A 20,421-nucleotide genomic window follows, 5' to 3' on the forward strand; every position below is an offset into this window, starting at 1 on the left:
CGAGAGTTCAAACCCGTCAGATACTTCCAAAATTTCCAGCAAAGGCTATATCTTGATTCTTGTTCTTTAACTAGACTTTCTGATGTCCTTGTTTTTGCCCTGTTTCAGCAAAATCTGAAACTGAAAGAACTTCCAATCACTTCCTCTCTCTCTTTCTTCTTATTCTTATTTATTCATTCGTAATCATTTAGTCCAATTTCCTTTCCCCATGTCAGCAGGTGATATTAAAAGGCTTTCGGTCGTTGACATTAACATGCAAAACAGAAAACGAAAAATAAAGAGAAAATTAGGGAAATGACAATGAATTGGGGGTCAATTTCTTCCGTTTTCAGGCTGCAACCTTAGCGAAAATTTATGCGACAATGATGAATTGTGTTATCCGGATGGAGTATTCGGACAATGCTACTCTTCTGAAAGCGGATCACCGGAACCGACTGTTCTAGACAATTTAGATGATACACAACTGGAATTGCTCAAACTTGAATTGACTAGGTATTGAATGCACTGCAATTGAGAAACTCAGTTGAATAAATTTTAGACTCGCAACAAAAGACAAGGATTGGGGAGATGAGGAGACACAATGCGTTCTCGCTTACTTCAAAATGTCCATGTTCTATCAACTGCAATACGATCCAGACTTCTGTCAAGTACGAAAACCCGCAAATGTTTGGGCTCTGATTCAATTGATTGATACTGGACTTTCGGAAGACCCGTCAATTCTTGAAGAAGATGAAAATCCGGAAAATGTAACGGAAGAGGAGATGGCACAGATCATCGAGCAACTCAAGGAACCATCATTGCCAACGGAAGAAGATGTTGAAGGTATGTTTTATTTTTTTAAAAATAATTGCATCGACCGGGAATCGAACCCGGGCCGCCCGCGTGGCAGGCGAGCATTCTACCACTGAACCACCGATGCGCCGATTAATTTCTACTATCGTAGCGTTCTGGTTTTCGTAGAAAACAAGAATGTTTGCCTATTGGTCTTCCATTTTTTTGACATAATCTTTTTGTTTATTTGTTTTCTACGCAGAAATGTCCCCCGATTCCATTCAATCGGGGAGGTGAAATTGATGCGCATCGGTGGTTCAGTGGTAGAATGCTCGCCTGCCACGCGGGCGGCCCGGGTTCGATTCCCGGTCGATGCAACTGTTTTGCAAAAATGAAAAAAGGTTTCCCGATTCAATTTGAAATGTTTTTCAGAAGCTTTGAATGCCCAAAATGAAGATGTCGATGATGAGATTCTGGATCAATACGTTCAAGCAGTCGTCAACAATGAGAATCCCGACTTCTCTGAACTTTCCGATGGACAGTTGAACAGTTTGATTGGTCGTCTTGTTGATTTGAAGAAGAACGTGGAAAACGAGGAATCTGAACTGTTGAGTGGAAATGGAGAACAAGAAATGGCTGTTCCATTGGATGATTTAGAAGAGAGAGGAGAGCAAGCAATTCTGAAAAAAGACATCGAACAAGTTGGAGAAGTGAATCAAGGACTTGATAATACCGAACATAAAATTGTAAAAGGAAGAAAAGATCAAATTGTGACACGTGTTGATGCAAATCGAGTATATCTGAAAGTTCACTTGAAGAATGAAGACCAATTGATGCCTCTGATTGAGTTCCTTCAAAATACAATTGCCATTCCGAATAATCTCTATTTTGACGATTTCCAGTATGTTCTTTTCTTCACTTTTACGATTCGTATAGTTCCTAATTTCAGGTTTGAAAATGGTCAGTTGTCTATGAGAATCTCAAGATTCGAAGGAGCTAAGCCAAAAGCTGAGAAGAGAATTGACTCTGTTGAAGGTGTCGCCTCTGCTGTTTGTACGTTTTTACGATTTCTTGTTTACACCTTTGCCATGTATATATATATAATTTGCCAAGTCAATTTCAGACAAGCGAAGGAAAGATATTGCTCGACTTTCGGGAGCCGACGTGAGAGAAACTGGAATTGGAAGTGGAGAGGTAAGAAAAATTGAATGCTGCCTAAGGGGTCGAAACGAGCGGGGGATAAAAGGAAATCGGCAAACGGTCGGAGCGCATCGGTGGTTCAGTGGTAGAACACAGGTAAAGCGCGATGGATCCATTGTGGATGAAACGCGGAGCGCGCGCGGATTCTGTGGGTATGTCAGATGGATCCATTATGGATCCATATGGATCCACGCGCGGGCCGGCATCCATTTAGCACCCACGCGCGATCCGTGGTTTCTTTGATTCGATTGGGTTCATACCACCACATATTGTGGCTGTTTCGGATACTAGAGATTTATTCTTTTGCTACTATAAGTTTCTTAAGGTGTGTATTGTGTTCTATCTATTGTTTTTTTCAAGTTCCCTTTTCCGTTCTCGTCCAACTCTGTTCGTCTACAAGCTTTTCTCCGTTTCCACTCACTTTTCATCAAAAACAAATTATGGTTTCACTTTTATGTAATTTCAGTATACTATTCTATTTTTGTTTTTCAATTTCCAAAATAGTCCGTAGGTTTTTTAAATCAAGTTTACACAAAATGAGTTCAAGTAATACCCGGAAAGAAGAACACTTCTACAGAGTAAAAGTCCCTTTTTTTCTTTTCGGAACGACTGAGACTTACCAAATTACCTTTCATTCCACCTGCAAATGCATTTTATCATGTCGTTCCGAAAAGAAAAATAGTGAAAACCTTTAATTTTTCTCATGAAAATAACCACAAATTTCTAAAAAAAATTCTCAATGACATTACCTAGTTTTGGTGAAAAATTACAGAAATTTGTTTCGGCAATAGCTTAATTATTTTTTATTCAGTGAACCATAATTTATTTTCAACAAAAACTGTCAAAAAATTGGTGAAAACTCTGGAAAACGGAGAAAATTTCGGCAAACTCCTAAAAAATAATTCGCCTCGATTTATTATAAACAACACGCACAGCGGAATATCGGATTATCGTTGGAAAGTCAGATCAGGCGTGGATGGAATATGGATCCTATATGGATCCACGCGCGATCCACGGAAATTCGAGGACGACCGACATCCTCCCCATCCATATTCCATCCGCGCGCGATCCGCGTTTTAAATGTGGACCCATTAGGGATCCTATGTGGATCCATATTCGATATGGACGCATATGGACCCACAATGGATCCATCGCGCTTTACCTGTGAATGCTCGCCTGCCACGCGGGCGGCCGGGGTTCGATTCCCCGTCGATGCAGTTCTTTTTGTTTTCGAATTAAGAAAGCAACTTTACAGGATGGAAGTCTTCCGGTGGAATCATCTGAACGTGATTGGCTTCTGATGCCAGTTTTGTTTGTTTGTGCCTTCACTGTCACTGCTCTTGGACTTGTCGCCGCCGTTCAGATCGCAAGATCTCGTCGTCATTACAAGGACAACATCCAGCAAATCGCAGAACAACTTGACGGAAAAACATCATTCGCCTATCAGGATTTGTGCAGACAAAGAGCTGATGGAGGACGTGCTTCGAAATCAAGTTCCACGTCTTCATGGTGTGAAGAAACTGCTGCTCCAACGATTGATATTTCGACTGGACATGTCGTTTTGGTAGGTTTATTTTTTGGAATCAGAGAAGCAAATGAAAATTTCGAAATTTGCAGAACTTCCTCCAAGAATATCTATCAGAACCAACGAAGATCGAAGCTCAGTGGAATGGAATCAAAGACTATCACAACGAGGAACGAACCAAGTCGAAAGCCGAAAAAAACTCTACCCAGAACCGCACAATTCTTCCATGTAAGTAGTAGTAAACAGTCTGAAAATAGATCGAAAGTTCACCACCCTCTCCTTTTTCTTTCGTTTTATGTTGACGTCAATGTTTTTTATTTCATAGAAATAGAGGGGGAAGAAGCTGTCGATATGAATAGATTTTCTAGAAATGACGCCAGTTTGTATTCCATTTTCTCGTATTTACAGTTGACGACAACATTGTTGATATTGATGGAAAGACTAACGAGAATGAAGACTTCTATCTGAATGCCAGTTTCATTTATGATGATGATCCGAGGTAAGAGTACTTTCAGAATATCTTAAATATCTGGTATAATTTCAGACAAGCCGTCTACATCGCTGCTCAAACTCCAGCCAGCAATCAAATCGCTGCATTCTGGCAAACCATTTGGCAACACGGAGTCTGTCTCGTCGTGAATCTCTCTACTCCAGAAGAATGTAAACAAGAAAAGAACTATTGGCCAGATACAGGAAGTGAGGTACATGGAGCATTTGAAATTCATTTGGTATCTGAACACATCTGGTCTGATGACTACCTCGTTCGTTCATTCTACCTCAAGAATCTTCAAAACAGTCAAACTCGAACAATCACTCAATTCCACTATCTCTCTTGGCAAAAAGATTCAACTCCAACCAGTGCAAAGAGTATTCTGGAGTTCCGTCGCAAAGTCAACAAGTCTTATCGTGGACGTTCGTCAGCAGTTCTTGTTCATTCGTGGGATGGTTCTGGTCGAACTGGAGTTTATTGTGCAGTTGATGTCCTCTGTGCACGTCTTCTCCGAGGAATTCGTCAAATTGATGTCGTTGCAACTGTTGAACATTTGAGAGATCAAAGAGACGGTACGTTTTTCAAAACAGTGGGAGTTACATTCGTTTGAAATTAATGCGAGAGTTAACTGTGCGTTTTCCGGTAGTATAGCTCAGTCAGTTACGTTTTTGAACCGACAGATTCGTTCCCGTCTTCTATTTAAAACTATTTTCTGGCTACTGTAGTTTTATTTCTCGAAAAATGTCAGATAAATGTCAATCTGGCTCTCCGAAAAGAGAAAAGAATCTAATAAACTACCGTAGTCCTCATCATTTGCCGTTTCCCATTTTCCCGTTATTTTCTCGCCGAATTGCCTATTTCCTTCGTTCTAAATTACATCCTTTCCTTTATTTTCTCTTGAGAGAGAAGATTCTTATTGAGATATATTGCATTAGGAGAGGGACCGGGAAAATACAGAATTTAAAATTTTTTTTCAGGAATGGTTGCCACTGGAGATCAATTCAAGCTTGTTTATGGATGTGTTGCTCAAGAAGTCAATCATCTTCTGAAATCAATTTCAGCTCAGTAATCATCTTCTACTATTCCACTTTTTTCTTCTTCTCCCAGACCATTTCATCTCATCACCAATTCGTTTTCACAATTCAATCCATCCAATTTTCATTCTTTTGCATTCAACTTTTAATTTTCAAAACCTTAAAAAAGAGAGAGTCGTTTTCCCCCTTCGCCCCGCCCCTTTTTATTCTTTTATCTCCATATCTTGTACTCCATTTTTAACTGAAACCACCATCAGTCGCCGCCCATTTTATTGTTTTCCAGTCGATCTCTTAAAAATATTCAAAAAAAAGAAAGAGATCTGAAATCCTATTAAATTATGCCTCCCGAAGAAGAAGATCCGAATAAAAATTGTCGCATTGTTGTTTCTGTGTCTACAAACAAATTATTACTCATTTCGTAGACCAAAAACGAGCTTTTGGGCATAATTTTTTAGACAAACACGCATCATTTCCTTTATTTCTGGACAGGAATAGATGTCCTTTCCTGGTATAAAAAGTGTTCGAAATGAGTGATGTTTCATTGAAAAAGTGGAGCTTCCGCTGCTTATTCTTCTCCGAATCTTCTGAAACGCAATGCTGAAAGCTGTGAAGAATTTCAGGTGAGTATTAATGCGCCTGTCTCCCAATAAAATTGGGATACCACTTGTTTTACAACGCAAGTCGGGGATACGGTTCTGTCCCAGTGAGTGTTAAGTTGTTCAAATCCGCCATAAACACTGAAACCTTTTCTTGATAATAAAGCTCAATACATTCAACTAGTCGGCCATCTTTGATCTACACCACTTTACTTTTCAAAACTTCAAAAGTTTCATTTTGTGGTTTGTTGTTATTTTCAAAGACAACCAGTTCTCTTCTCCTCTCCAAAATTTCAGCATCATCTGAAAATTTCTCAATAAAACGCTTTCTTGTTTTGATTCGTTCTCTCATGATCTCCCTCCATTAATTTAACGACTTTTCGATTTCATATAAAACTATTCGAAGTTTGAAAACATTTTTTGAACGGCTTTTTCTTTTTTTATTTCTATTTTTCTAAAATAAAATAGAAGTGCTAATAGTGAAGTAATTTCAAGGGTTTTTTGACTAGTTTAAACTACGGTTAAAAAATGAGAGAACGAATACAAAAGTTGAAACTATTTGTGTGTTGTTTTTAATTGAAATTAGTGTGTCACTTCATTCTTTTCCTTCTTCATCTCAATACTTTCGATTCATTTCTAGCCAGATTTGATGTCAGATAACAATCTTATTGTCACTTCATTCCATCTGCGTCTCTTCCTCTCCAGCACTATTTCTCTCTAGAATTTAAATACTTTTCTTCTGTTTCCTCACTCATTACGTAACTCATTTCGAGGTTCTTACAGTCTCTCTTCTCTTTTCTTTTCCTCTATTCGTTACTATAACTGACGCATAATTGGAATTTCCAAACAGACAGAAATAGACAAATAGTTCATTCTCTTCCTCCCTTTTGTCTGCTTCTCCCAACCATTAGTGCCTCGAGATTTTTAATGATGACTACGTAGATACGTGACCGTTTATACTACCGTTTTTCTAGTTTAAGCCAAACGAAGAATCAAACATTCTTCTGTTTGTTGTTCGTTTTATAAGATTTTAGAGAGTGAGCACATTTTGAAACCAACTGGAATCCAGACTTTACCATTGAATCATATTTAGTTTTGGTAGTTTTGTTTATCTGATTGTGAGAGCTCCAAATTCTCAAAATTATCTTCCAGAGTTTAGAGGATCTGTCTATCGAACTGCCGTGATTCAAAAAAAAAATCTATTTCCAAAATACCTTCTTTCTAATCTTTTGGTTTCTCCTTTCGTGTTCACCGTTATTGAAATTAGGTTAAGCTTTTACTACTACTGTAAGCCTCACCCAAATTTACTCACCTGGTTTTTAGTTTTTCGGAATCAAAATTCAAAATAAAAAGTTATGTTTCTTGGACACCAATAATGTGAGACAAATTTTATTTCAAACTTCATAAAACCTTGAGGAAGAGAACTTCGAATATAGTAGTTTGAGCAAAGACTGTGATCGTCTCCTTCTCAGCTAAAAACTTCAGTTCCAGAATTTTGTTACTTTTTTCGTCGAATTCCCGGAAACCAATATGATATTCTCGAGATACCATCTGTCTTCTTCTTCTTCTTTCTTTTTTCGAATGATGACCTTCGACAAGTCCAAAAATGAGAAATGCAAATGCGCGAATCTCTAGCCAATGCTTCTCTTTTCCTTCTTTTTCTTCTTCTCGCTTTCACTTCTCCAACCTCTATTACGTAATCGTCCTTGCCCCCTTATTCATCTGTCTCACTGTCAATTCGGGATCAACCAGTTTCCCTCTTTTCAGTTACTACTTTTGTTTCGAAAAACGGCAGAAAAAAGGAGGTAATATCCGAAAGTGTCTGATGGTTGGTTAGTTGGGTTATTTGATGATTCTCCTCAATCATTCTCAATCATTTATTCCTCTTACAACTTTTCCGTTATTGTCATTGTCTCTCTTTTTACAGTTTTACAGTCAATTTTATGTTCAAAAGGGCAACCTTTTCCCACTAATATTATTCACATTTCCATAGGCGACCGCTTCAATTTCTTCTATTCATTTTCTCATTTTTTCGTGCTCACTGTGTTTTTAGGTTTAACATTTAGTCCGCCTTTAGGTCCCTAGATCTTTATTTCTCCCCGTAGAATCAGAAAATAATCCGATGAGACCAATAGTCCGGGAAATGAAAACCAACACATCCAATATTTGGGTTTTCTACTTTCTGAACCATTACTTGTTGTCTATGTATACTTCAATTCTTCCAATACTTAAACTTTTAATACAGACCAAGACAATTTGACAGTAGACAGAAATCGACCCTCCTCGCCAAAAAGCGTATTGCTAGTAAAATAGATTTGATATTTTTTGTTGAAACGAAGGAGCAAGTCACTGACACGTTACGTTTGCTATAAACTAAGAGGCAATTTCTAATTTAGTCCCCTTAGATGGATTTTGACAAAACAAATTCAAAATGTTTGACTACTCCAAGACATCATGAAATTTCATCAACTTGGGAGACGTTCCTGTATCAAAATAATACTACAGGTTTTACGGTATTTTGGTTCAATTCGAAAAGTCCATGTTTTTTACACTTTCTGCCGAATTCCTTTCTCACCACAGTAGGTGACCATGGTCTTCTAACTATGCGAAAAGGTGCTGACCCTGTCATCAGTCACTCCTTTTCTCTGCTTCATTCAGACAATGAGTGTTTCAACAATGATTGATGAGAACAGTTTTTATTCTTGGCATTGGAAGAGATGAAAAGAGACGAAAATCGACAGAGAGGCATGCATAATAATTACAATTTGGAAACAAAAGCCTCGACTCGTTTGCCCGTTTTCGGTCTCCTTTCAGCATTGTTTGTTTGTCATTTTCTCGTACTTCTGTCGTTATTTCTGTTTTTTATAGTTAAGACACCATCCATTCTATTTTAATTCCATAATCTGATTTGATTTGTGCATTCCCCATTTGCATCTTTTCAGTTCTTTGGATCGCCACTTCTTCAGTGACCTAATGAACAAAGACTGAAATTCTTGAATGTTCTCTTCTTAACAGAAACACATTCATGTTTATTTAATTCCATTCCGCATGATTGTCCCTTTTCTTCCACAACTTTGAAACTCCCTCCTCCTTTTTCTCCATCGACAATGTTGACCTACACTCATCACTCTCTTATTTTTGCCAGTTGCCATCGGTGATGAGTGCACTCTTAGAGTAACTTTTCCGCCGGAGAGATGGCCGAGCGGTCCAAGGCGCTGGTTTAAGGCACCAGTCCCTTCGGGGGCGTGGGTTCGAATCCCACTCTCTTCAGTTCTTTTTTCTTCTTTTTGCATAAGATAGTCATATGTTGTTCCACTCTAAATGACAGCTGAAAGTGATCTTGTTGTGGTGTTGATTCCTTCTACTATTCATAACATGTTTTATCAGCTTGACCGCAACTGTCGTCAAATGATCCTATAATCCCTTTCATCAACTGTAACCAAATCACAACTAAACCGAAGTCTCTTTTTTTCAGAAAGATGCGACGTTTAGTCGCCATACCATTACTCATATTGACTGTCACATTTCAAGCAGAAGCTGTCAAGATTATAGATAACGGTCTTGCGCCGCCCGAAATTGTTCACACACCGGTCTCAACAAAACGTGAGAAGGTCAAGTGGTGACTCTTAATGTATCATAACTTTCAGCAAGATGCAAAGTGTTTGCTCCACCTCTCGACTTGATTTTTATTCTGGATTCGTCTGGATCTCTTAGAGATAAATTCCAGGTATCAGTTAGTTTCATATTTACTCAATTAACTTTTATATTTTCAGGATGAAATTGACATTATTCGGAGAATTTTGAAACATGTGACGATCGGAAAAAGTGCGACAAGAGTCATGTTGATTCAGTTCAGGTAGTTTTGATTGGGAGGAACCACATAAAATGGGATAGGTTACAAAAGATATAAAAATCTATTATTCTTTAGTGGAACCCAACACTTGGAATTCAATTTTGAAAAATTCACTGATCGAGAAGAGCTTCTTGCTGCTCTGGATGTCCTTCGACATGTTTCTGGAATCACGAGAATCGGCGGAGCTTTCGAATTTGCTCTCCAGCAGTTGAAGAGTCCTGGAAGTGTGAGTTTCATACCTTTCTGCAGTCCTAATTTGTGAAAAAAACATTATTAATGTATTTTTCAGGGACTTCGAGATGGATCTGTACCGAAAATTGTGTACCTTCTTTCCGATGGTCGTACTCATGACTATCCAAAAGATTGGCAAATGTCGGATGTTCTCAGAAGGTTTTTGATTTATTATCATGTTTTCAAATATAGAAATGTTTCCAGAGAAATTCCAAATATCGATATTTGGGCGTATGGTACTGGAGACTACGTGGCAATGGCTGCGTTGGCGAACTATACGCAATCGGAACAGAAAATTGTGACAAATCAAAACTTACAAAAATTAGAACCGCAGTTTGAGAAGTATCATGGAACAGAGATTTGTGAACAGCAACCAAGTGAGTCAGGATATTTTGAGAGTTTGGAGTTGATAGTGGAAGTTTATTTCAGCATGTGTGAAGGGATCTGATAAGCCATTGGATCTCGCTCTCGTCGTCGATGCTTCTGAATCTCTTGATCATCTTTTCAGTGACCAGGTACTGTGTTTATTTATCTATTCCTTACTCAAATTAACTCTTTTTCTAGAAAAAGTTTCTTGTCGAACGAGTTCTCGGGAATATCAACATTCATCCAGAAGCAGTTCGTGTTGCATTGATAACATACTCCGGACAGGCATTCGTTCATTTCAAATTCAATTCTTTCCTCTATGGAAACAATACTTCAGTACAGGGATTCGTTAAAAACATTCGATCAATCAAAGGCACAACAGCAACAAATGTGGCATTGATGGATGCTTTTGATCTATTGACTTCGAAAGATCCATCGACTGGAGTCAGGGAAGGAGTTCCCAAAATGGCATTGGTTCTTACTGATGGACATTCACACAAGTTAGTTTTTAGTTATCTTTAAAATTAAATATTTGTGAATGTTCAGATCTCCAAAAGCAATATCTGAAAAGATGCGTGCAGCCGGAATCATAATGATTGCTGTCAGTGTAACACCTCGTCCACTTGTCGATGAAGCTGAACTTCGATTGATTGCTGGAGATGATAAGAGAGCTTTCACACCACCTAATCTTCATGTAATTCATTTTCTTCTTGATCATCTCACCTTTTCTTTTTTCCAGGACTTCGAGAGTGAATTCATGAAATACGTTGGATTCGGATGCGATGGAATCGAATTGCCTCCAGACGCGAAACCTCAAGTGAGAGGAGCAACTGATGTGAAGTGTACGGAGCATTCAATGAGTATTGTAGTGAGAACTCAAAGAGCACTTCAAGGAGTTATGTATGCACACATGTATCATGATGAACCGGAATGTATGATAAGGAAAACGGATAACAGTAGAGAGATTCAGATGACTTTTATGGAGGGAAAATGCGGATTAGTGAAGACTCCGACAGCTGTGAGTTTATCGAGAACTAGAGTTGGGAGGGTCTTCAAAACATTCCTTAGGTTTTCAAAACTTCGAATAAGTTTTTTTCGAAACAAAATTGAACACTTTTTCAGGACGGTCATGGCTATCATTTCAACATTACCGTCATCCTTCAATTCCATCCTCTTATCATTACTAGAGCTGATCAAGGACTCGATATGTCTTGTTTCGTTCCATCGGCTGTTCCAAGACAAGAGCTCGATCGAGCTGTTTTCAAGAATGCAGCTGATACTCAATGTGTATACAGACTTCATAGGTACAGTAACCTCAAGATGGTACCTTCTTATAAGAATATGAGTTCAGATATTCTCCTGGACAATGCGTCGCTTTGGATGCAAAAGTTGGAGAGACACTGTATCATCGTTGGGAATGCGATAGCCGTTTGTTGACTTAATAAGAAATATTTCGGAATCATAAACTGATTGAATTTCAGCGCCAGAGTACAACTACTTGGTTCATGATTGTTTTGTGGAGTCCGAGAAACACAATCAACAGATTTTGGATGCTAATGGGTAGAAACTTCTCATTATTTTCATTGCCTAACTTCACTTTATTTCCAGATGTGAAGTCGATCAACATTTCTTAGAAACTCCAAATTATTCTCGATTCAAAGATTATCCAGAAGATTCGTACGTCTTCCAAGAGATGTCTGTTTTCAAATTCCCAGGCGACGGAGATCTTCTCTTCCACTGCAAAATCTCTTTGTGTAACATGAATGATCCAAATGCACCATGCAATCAGAGTATTGTGAGTACTCCTTTTCAGTAATTTCAGTAATTTCAATGATATTTTCAGCCTCCAAAATGTCCGAAAAAGGTTCCAGTCCTTCCAGTTCGTCAGAAACGAAGCACATCTTCTGATCAATGGATGTCAGCTGAATGGCGAAGTAAACAGATCAGAAAGAGACAAATTGAATTGAAAAATAGGTCAAGAAGACAGATTGTGGAGACAAAACCAGGATATTATATGACTCTTCAAGTGGAAACGAGGTGAACATTTCACAGAATTCCGAAACATTCTAACTCAATTAAAATTATTTCAGAACTTTAAATGTCCTCCTCAGTGAAAGTATTCGTCCAAGAGACTCCGTCAAGTACTGCGACATCTCCTAAACCACCTTCAGAATCATTATTTTCGAATCACACGGGTTTTCTTCCAACCGTCCTTTCAACCATTCTTATGTCTTTCCATTTGTTTTGTTCATGTTTGTATGTATATGAAAATTTGTGAAATCCAATTGAAATTCAATCCACACAATTAGAATATTTCAAGGCTAAGCAAACTAAAGTTTTTGCAGGACGTTTTCCGTTTCTGACAGACAGTTTTTCTGGAATGGTTCTCAAGGTCTCTGGATCGGTGAAGCTAGTAAGAGATGTTTCTTGATAAAGTGATCTATGAAAAATGGAAAATTAAGAAATGAGACTAACGTTCAACTTCATCTTTCCATTTGTTGTGGTTTGATACAATCTCCGAAACGAAAGGATGAAAAAGAGAAAATGATTGATAAAACCGGACGATGCGTCGAAATCAAACAAACAATGTTTCTTCAGTTGTGCTTTGAAACTGTTCTTTTGAGAAGAAACAACACACGATATCAATAGGTTATCAGATTACGATAAAATACGACTAAACATCAATAGAGTTGAAACCGGTCGTTTCCAGTATAAATACTCACCTTCTGAAGCACAAAAAATCATCCATTCGCTTACCTCAACCCACTTTTTTCTTAGTTTCAGATAATTGTCTCTAATTGTTCAAGCGAAAATGTCTGAATCCGAAAATATTGAATCGAAGGATGTGGAGAATCCAATCAAACTGTCTCCGTTCCTCGTGACAATCACCAAGATTGCCATGGAAGAGGGAGACTATATCAGTCATCAAACATTGAGTGAGTTCTTCAAAAAAGGACTATCCAGAATAAATGATTTTCAGCTGAACTGGAAGAAATGGTAACACCCGACAAAATTCCACGTGAGTTCATTTTCAGACCAAAGAATATAAATGATAGTTTATTTTTCAGAAAAGAGGGGCCATGTTGTCGTTCGATTGGGATTTGAAATCACTAGTAAGCTATTCTTGAATCATTTTTCTGTTAGTAAAGGAAAAAAGTTCAGATGATCAACTGGATACAGTCAAAAAAGTTATCAGTGTAGTCAAAGATTGTCTCGAAATCGGAGGATTCATATCCGAAAAGCTTGGAAAATTCCTCGGACCAATTGGAGCAGTGGCAGGACTTGTTAGTGATCTCATTGATCTGTTTGAACCAGAAAAAGAGGATCCAGTGATGAAAGAATTGGGAGAGTTGAAGAAACAACTCACAGCGGTTGGTTCCGTTCGATAGAATGATTATAAAAGTTGACTCATTTTCAGTTGTCTCAAAAAATGACAGCCCACTTCGATGATCTGAAATCTTTTATTGTGGAACAAAACTTCTATGATGTGAGTTTTCTTATGGAATACAGTGAATGATCACTGTTCTCATTCCAGAAATATACCACGTCGCTCACTAAACTTTACATGTATATGCTGGACACATTGACTCATCGGACCAAGGAATCTGTGAAGACTTTCGAAGAGATTTATAGAAAGAACAAACCACAAGAACTTGTTTACGTGAGGGTTTATGATGAAGTAAAACGAATGAAAGATAATATTTCAGGAGATGTTGGCAAAGCTGGAACAAGACTCCACAAATCCATTGAGATGGGCGATGAAAGGTGACCATCTTCAAAGCAAGGCAACATTCCAGAAATGGAAAAATATACTGGAGGGAGCAATTTCTGAAGCGGTATTTGATTTATTCGATTTATAAAAAATCAAATGAGTATTATTTCAGTTGTTCCTTGAAACATATGCATCAGGTCTTCTGCCTGATGTTGGTAAACATGGAATCAATATGATTTTGGAGAAGATTGGAAGATTCCAAGAAATTGTCAAGAAGTGGGATGATTATTATTTGGTAAGTGTACACATCAAATTGATCGTTTTCTGATACTTTTTGTTCAGAATACTGATGATTTCTGGCCAAAAGGAGTTCAAAAACTGGTCGACGAAGTTCATGAAAACAAATCACTGAGTTCGAAAAACGACAAAATTGATGAAATTTGGAAAGGAATCCTGTCGATTCATACGAAGTTAGATATTGTTTCACCGAACAGACAATCATTTTTCTTCATTTTTCTTTCAGTTTCAAGTTCTACGTGGTTGTCGTGTCAACTGACCATATAGTGAGATACTATAAACATTACGAAGATCAAGCAATCACGTCTTCTCGTGAAGGATTTCATATAATGGTCTACCGGTCTGCCAGGAAACAAGCTCGGGATAAACGTTGGCTGGATCAATATATGTTCGAAAACATGGAAGAATCCAGATCGGAAACTTTCCAATTTGATCATTGGCAGATAGTGAGAAACCATTTGAGTCAAGATAACATCGATAGAATCGGAAAATATCTCGGAACATTTTATTTCGTTGTCGGTCAAAGTTCCAATCATATCGCTAGCAAATTTTCAATTATGGATGGAAGTGATGGACCAGGATGCTTCACTTTCAGTGCAACCCTCGAATGCTCTGACGGGTTCTCCAGCACAACAGCTTCATTGTTCAAACTTTATGGAAATTAATTCATTTTTTATTTCGAGTGTGTTAATCTTCTGTTTATCGTTCACATTTATGTCTAGATTGTAGTTATAACCTGAATTTACTACTCATTATAATAAACTTCTCTGCAATTAAGATAACCTCTCATTTCAACATTAAATAGAATTTCAAAAGTCTATCTTCAAGAATATCCACAACAAAACTCTAACAATTGGCAAGCTGAATAATTCTAGACCTAAATTCTTGATTGATGTGATTCCGTAAATACTGTGAGAAAAAAGAGAGAAACTGGGGCAAAAATATGATAGAAAAGACTAAAAGTCAAAATTAAGCAACGTATCTCTAGAGGTCTAACGGTTCGCTATTTGAAACAGATAGTGAGAAAAAAGACTACAAATATTATTATGGGACAATTATAAAACTCTGAACAAGACAAAAATCAACCATAGTTGCAGTATATGAAACCGGTTAGTCTCGATATGAATACTGATAGAAAAGAATATAGACGAATTGGTTTATCTACCCTCCTAAATGACTGCTGCTTCAAGCCAAAATACCACGTCGAAGTCATCGAAATTCTCACTGAGGCGGTATGTAATTTTATGTTTGTCTGTCTACAATGGGCCACTATTAGTCTCATAGCTGAAAACATTCAGTTATTCCTGGAGGTGTATGCGTAAGGTCTTCTTCCCAGTGTTGGTTCTTATGGTGTTACTATGATTCTGGAAACGATAGGAAGATATGAGGAACTAGTGAAACAATGGAATCAGCGTTATTTGGTATGTCACACTTCGAAGACATAAAAAATTCTCTCCTTTAGACAACAGCAGATTATTGGCCGCTGAAAAGCTGATCAATGACGTTCATGAGAATAAATCATTACAAACAAAAGACGATTAAATGAATGAGTGTTGGAAAAATATTGAAACCATTAATACTAAGTAAGTTTTCCTCCTAACAACATTTCTCTTCATCTTTTTTCAGTGAACAATTCTACGCAGTCGTTTTTCCGTCGGATCAAATATGGGGTTACCATATTCCTTATACAGCACACGTCATGATTTCTGATCGAGAAGGATTCGTTATAATGGTTTGGATGTCTTATAAAAGTAGGATTTAGTTCAAGCAATTTAACAATTGGGCGATGATTAGAGCTTATTTACATCCGGATCGTGTCAAAGTTTCCGGAGAAAAAACGCATTCCTTCTTCTTTGTTGTAGCTGCTGACAGAGATAATGTAGCGAGCAGATTTTCGAAAATCGATGATTGGGATGATGGACTAGGATTCATCACCTATTTATGATGCAAAACTAGAATGTAACGATGGGTGGACCAGTACTTGGTGTCCGCTATTCTATGTTTGCGGAGGATAATTCCTTTTATGACTAACATGGAATGTATTTTGACTTTTTTCTTTTTCATGTAGTTTTTGACAAAAATATGAAACTTATGAACAATAATTTTGTGGTCCTGAAAAAGGTGAAAATGTGACACACACCAAAAAAAATTGTTTTTTCGAGGACGGCAGAGGTAACAATTTTTTTCGAAAACAAATATAATTAATTGTTTTAAGCATGCTTCTAAATTCAAATAACAGTTTTGAGTTGTTTTTCGAAAAAAACATTTTCAGTTTCTGGAAAAAATTTAATGTGGTATATCAAAAGTCGAAAAAAAAATTTCCAAAAAAAGCTCAAAGATGATTATTTAAAAGCAGTGGTTATTTCTCATGTTTAAATACTACCGTTTTAGAGGAGTTATGGACAGTTGAACTTTCTCCACAAGATAAAACTTGCAATTTTTGAAAGAGTGTTATGACAAGAAAAATCAACAGGGATGTACTTTTTTACTTGAAAATGATGGAACACATTCTGAAAACTATTATTTCCGAAAGATTTTACTTGGAACTTTTTCATTGTCAGAAATTCGAACTCATTTCCGACATGTCACATCTTTTCGAAAAATGAAAATTTTCAGACCAATGTTTTCTTCAATTTTCGCCAGGAAGCGACTATAATGCTGTATAGGAAAATGACCCAAATGAGTTGTGCTTTTTTACCACATATATGTTACCTCTGCAAAAATTTTTTCGAAAAAACATTTTTCAAAAACGAGGTCACGGCACAGGAAAACCCCTTGTGGGTCATTTTCTCTTGGGAAAACTCATCGAATGAGCTAAAAAATCGGTACTTTATGGGGGGGGCTGTCAAAATACATTCCATGTAAATATTTTGTAATACTGTCAATTTTGATCATGAAGTATGTGGCCTATTCTGATATGATAATAAAATGTTTCTTCTTCTTTCCTTTCCGATTCGATGAGATCTTTGAAACAACTGAGAGATTAGAACACACTGTTTCATTTTTGAGAACGAAAGAAAGATCACCGTTTATCAGATTAGGTTTAAACGCGACTAAACATCAACACTGAACTGAACTGAAATGGAGAAAACCGGTCGTTTTTTGTATAAAAACTAAACGAAAGCCCATGGAGACAATCTATTCGGTCAGTCCACTCTCCAATCAACTTGTGGAAAATATGGCGGACCCAATTAATCTTCATGAAGATGAACAACCGTTCGAACTATCTCCGTTCATTCTAGCAATTATGAAAATTGCCAGAGAAGAAGGAGATTATATCAGTGAGCAGACATTGCGTGAGTTCTGAAAATAAACAAATATAATTCAAAATTAGTTTTCAGGAGAGTTGGAGGAGAAGGTAACACCTGAAATTGTTCCTCGTGAGTTAAATTCTATATTGTCTGTACAGCATATATTTAATTTCAGACAAGCATGCTGCACTTGTTGCATCACCGAAAAGAATCGAAATAACACGTAAGAGAATAGAAGAGAAATAACTAACTAAATTTTTTTTGAAAGTTCAGAAGAACATTTGGATACGGTCAAAAAGGTAGTGGATGTTGTGAAAGTAATGGTTAAAGTTGGAAGTTTCCTATCCGAGAAAGTTGGGAAATACATTGGACCAATTGGAACTGTGGCGGGTGTCGTCAAGGATATTGTAGAGTATTTTGAACCGAAAAAGGATGATCCCGTGCTAACTGAATTGGGGGAGTTGAAGAAACAATTGACTGCGGTGAGCAAATGTTTACTTATGAGTCAATCAAATATCTCATTACAGTTGTCTCAAAAAATGACAGCTCATTTCGATGATTTGAAGTCGTTTGTTGTGGAACAAGACTTTTATAATGTGAGTACTCAAGTGAATACAAAAAGTAAGACAACTGTTTTCAGAGATACACCATTTCTATATCTACTCTATACGAATATATGCTTGATACACTCACGGAAAGAACGAACGAATCGGTGAAACTCTTTGAAGAGGTCTACGGTAAGAACAAACCTCAACAACTAGTTTATGTGAGTGAACGGGACTGATCTAATAGTTTCATCTGAATAATTGAAGGATATGCTGATAAAACTGGAACTGGAAGCAGCCAACCCATTGAAATGGGCAATGAAAGGAGACAATCTTCAAAGCAAAGAAACATTCAATAAATGGAAGAACATTCTGGAGAGTGTTCTGACTGAAGCGGTATCTTACCCATCCATTTTTTTAATCTAGAAATTTAATTATTTCAGTTGTTCTTGGAAATCTACGCATCCGGATTGCTTCAAGGTGTGGGATCACATGGAGTCAATAGAATTCTCGAGAAAATTGCTCGCTATGATGAACTTGTAAAGCAATGGAATGAACACTATTTGGTAAGAACAGTCGGCTGATTTATCAAGTCTCAAATCTTAAAATTGTTTCAGACAACAGAAGACTTTTGGCCAAAAGGAGTCGAAACACTTGTGAATGAAGTTCACGAGAATAGAAATCTCACATCGAAAGATGATAAAATTGAAGTTTTGTGGAAAGGAATCGAGTCGATTCATACGAAGTGAGTGGGGTTCTTTCTACTTAGAAAGAATGAAATGCCTTTTTCAGTTTCAAATTCTACGCGGCAGTCTTCCCCAGAGATCACATTTGGCATCACTACAAACACTACGAATCACAAGCAATCGTCTCTGATCGTGAAGGATTTGTCATTGTAGTTTATCGATCGAAGGTCAAAGAACCGTATGTTAGAGATAGAGCATTTCTGAGGAGGTGTGTGGAACGAGACGATCTCCGACAGAGACATACCCAAAGTTGGCAGTTCAATCATTGGCAAATCGTCAGAAACTATTACAATGATTATCCAATTGTCGAAAACTCTGCTAAATTTTATGGAACATTTCACCTTGTCGTGGCCCAAAGTAAGAGTATCATAGCGAGCAGATACTCCGAGACGGAAAATTCACCATGTGGTCCTGGATATATCACTTATGACGCAGAACTGGAGGTTTTCGATGGGTTCACTCGTTCTACTTTCCCATTGTTCTTGCTCCATGGATTATAGGATTTAACATCTACTGATTAAAATAATTTATCTAAATACAATGCAGTTATTTCAGTTCTGTTTCCAATAAAATGATTTCTCAAACAAGTTTCAAATGTTCGCTAATAACCCATTACATTTCCAAACATAAGTTTAAAAAATTCCGTCAATATAACAGACAGACTTCGGACAGACTCCTCTTGAACTTCATTTGAGAGGATAATGACTTAAATGATAACAAAAAGCATGCAAATAAAAACTAGAACAATGTATGTGACATGATAACTGATTCAGTGTTTGCTCTATTCATAATGGACAGTGTCTGTCGGAGTAGACATGAGAAGTTGGTACATTCGAGAACTTGTTCTTCAGTTATTTGATTTGTTGATGACTGACAGATTCCACAGATTTGACGAATCTCTGGAAAAGTAACCTTTCATTGTGAAAAGTGAACGAAACTAACGAGATCTGGCTCTGTTTTCTCTTCCAAACTGAATAAGAGACAGTGCAAGTTCTTCTGGATTTGTTTCACATTCAATACACCAAGGAGTTTTTCCGATTCGGGCACAGTCAGTACTGAAATGTATATATAAATTCATTGGAGCCAGTTTGGGATCTCACTTACACAAAACACTGATCAGATGCCAGAGGAAGAAAATCTATTTTCATTGGGATCAGATCAGTAACTCTTCGAAGAGCTGCTAGAATATGAGCATTCAGGTAATAATATGTATTGATCTGGAAATGAGAATCAGTTTAGAATTCACACCTACGCGGATGTATTCTTCAGTATGCAAACTTAACCACCTTATATTCAGGATTTCGTGTAAAACTTTCTATAGATCGGACACATGAGTATACTGTAGATCCAGACACTCCGTCAATAATCACATACGGAACACGTTCTCCCCGTAGTGTTATGTGAGATGGACAGCGTCGGAGCCTCGATCTAGAAAGTTCTGACTATTTCGCACTTCCCATCAACAAATGTCTCACTCTGCCAGTTTTTTCTGTGGAACCAACGCTTTCTGTGAGTAGTCCCCTCGATATTCCTTACAGAAGACGAACTTGGAAAAGTTTTCATTTGGAAGCGAGAGCACCATTGTGTTCAAGTACGTTATCAATGTTTTCCAATTCTGAGAGAAAATGAGTCTAAGTGATTTTTCGAGAACTTCTGAAACAATTGGACAGGTATCTCTTCGAACAGTTTCAATTCCTTTCGCATCCAGTGATCCTTCATCGTTTTCATGCTCATACATCCATCCAGCATATCTCTTTTTTGTTTCTAAAACACATCCTTTGTATACTTTTTCTAATTTCAAAAC

General features: G+C 37.4%; 4 protein-coding genes across 4 annotated transcripts; all 4 read left to right on the forward strand.

Moving 5' to 3' along the window:
- Positions 1-208: 208 nt before the first annotated feature.
- GCK72_010624 (uncharacterized protein) lies at positions 209-5,055 on the forward strand (the record flags this gene model as incomplete). The annotated part of the gene is made up of 11 exons (XM_053727962.1): positions 209-218; positions 333-492; positions 539-822; positions 1,204-1,672; positions 1,721-1,824; positions 1,895-1,965; positions 3,227-3,535; positions 3,589-3,724; positions 3,905-3,995; positions 4,041-4,558; positions 4,964-5,055. 11 exons carry the CDS (start codon positions 209-211, stop codon positions 5,053-5,055), a joined length of 2,244 nt encoding a protein of 747 aa, XP_053587539.1.
- Positions 5,056-9,095: 4,040 nt separating this feature from the next.
- GCK72_010625 (uncharacterized protein) lies at positions 9,096-12,226 on the forward strand (the record flags this gene model as incomplete). The annotated part of the gene is made up of 16 exons (XM_053727963.1): positions 9,096-9,219; positions 9,264-9,343; positions 9,390-9,472; positions 9,545-9,695; positions 9,759-9,859; positions 9,905-10,077; positions 10,130-10,215; positions 10,265-10,566; positions 10,613-10,760; positions 10,806-11,084; positions 11,189-11,370; positions 11,418-11,494; positions 11,548-11,626; positions 11,675-11,861; positions 11,910-12,103; positions 12,157-12,226. 16 exons carry the CDS (start codon positions 9,096-9,098, stop codon positions 12,224-12,226), a joined length of 2,316 nt encoding a protein of 771 aa, XP_053587540.1.
- Positions 12,227-12,878: 652 nt separating this feature from the next.
- GCK72_010626 (uncharacterized protein) lies at positions 12,879-14,740 on the forward strand (the record flags this gene model as incomplete). The annotated part of the gene is made up of 10 exons (XM_003110663.2): positions 12,879-13,002; positions 13,047-13,085; positions 13,135-13,179; positions 13,229-13,437; positions 13,485-13,553; positions 13,602-13,727; positions 13,774-13,902; positions 13,951-14,073; positions 14,121-14,248; positions 14,302-14,740. 10 exons carry the CDS (start codon positions 12,879-12,881, stop codon positions 14,738-14,740), a joined length of 1,431 nt encoding a protein of 476 aa, XP_003110711.2.
- A 2,462-nt stretch (positions 14,741-17,202) lies between these two features.
- On the forward strand, positions 17,203-19,117 carry GCK72_010627 (uncharacterized protein; the record flags this gene model as incomplete). Its single annotated transcript, XM_053727964.1, has 10 exons — positions 17,203-17,371; positions 17,417-17,455; positions 17,502-17,549; positions 17,600-17,808; positions 17,854-17,922; positions 17,967-18,092; positions 18,139-18,267; positions 18,315-18,437; positions 18,489-18,616; positions 18,664-19,117. 10 exons carry the CDS (start codon positions 17,203-17,205, stop codon positions 19,115-19,117), a joined length of 1,494 nt encoding a protein of 497 aa, XP_053587541.1.
- Positions 19,118-20,421: the final 1,304 nt, after the last annotated feature.

This window comes from Caenorhabditis remanei, chromosome III, assembly GCF_010183535.1.
Source record: "Caenorhabditis remanei strain PX506 chromosome III, whole genome shotgun sequence".
In the NCBI taxonomy this organism is placed as follows: Eukaryota; Metazoa; Nematoda; class Chromadorea; order Rhabditida; family Rhabditidae; genus Caenorhabditis; species Caenorhabditis remanei.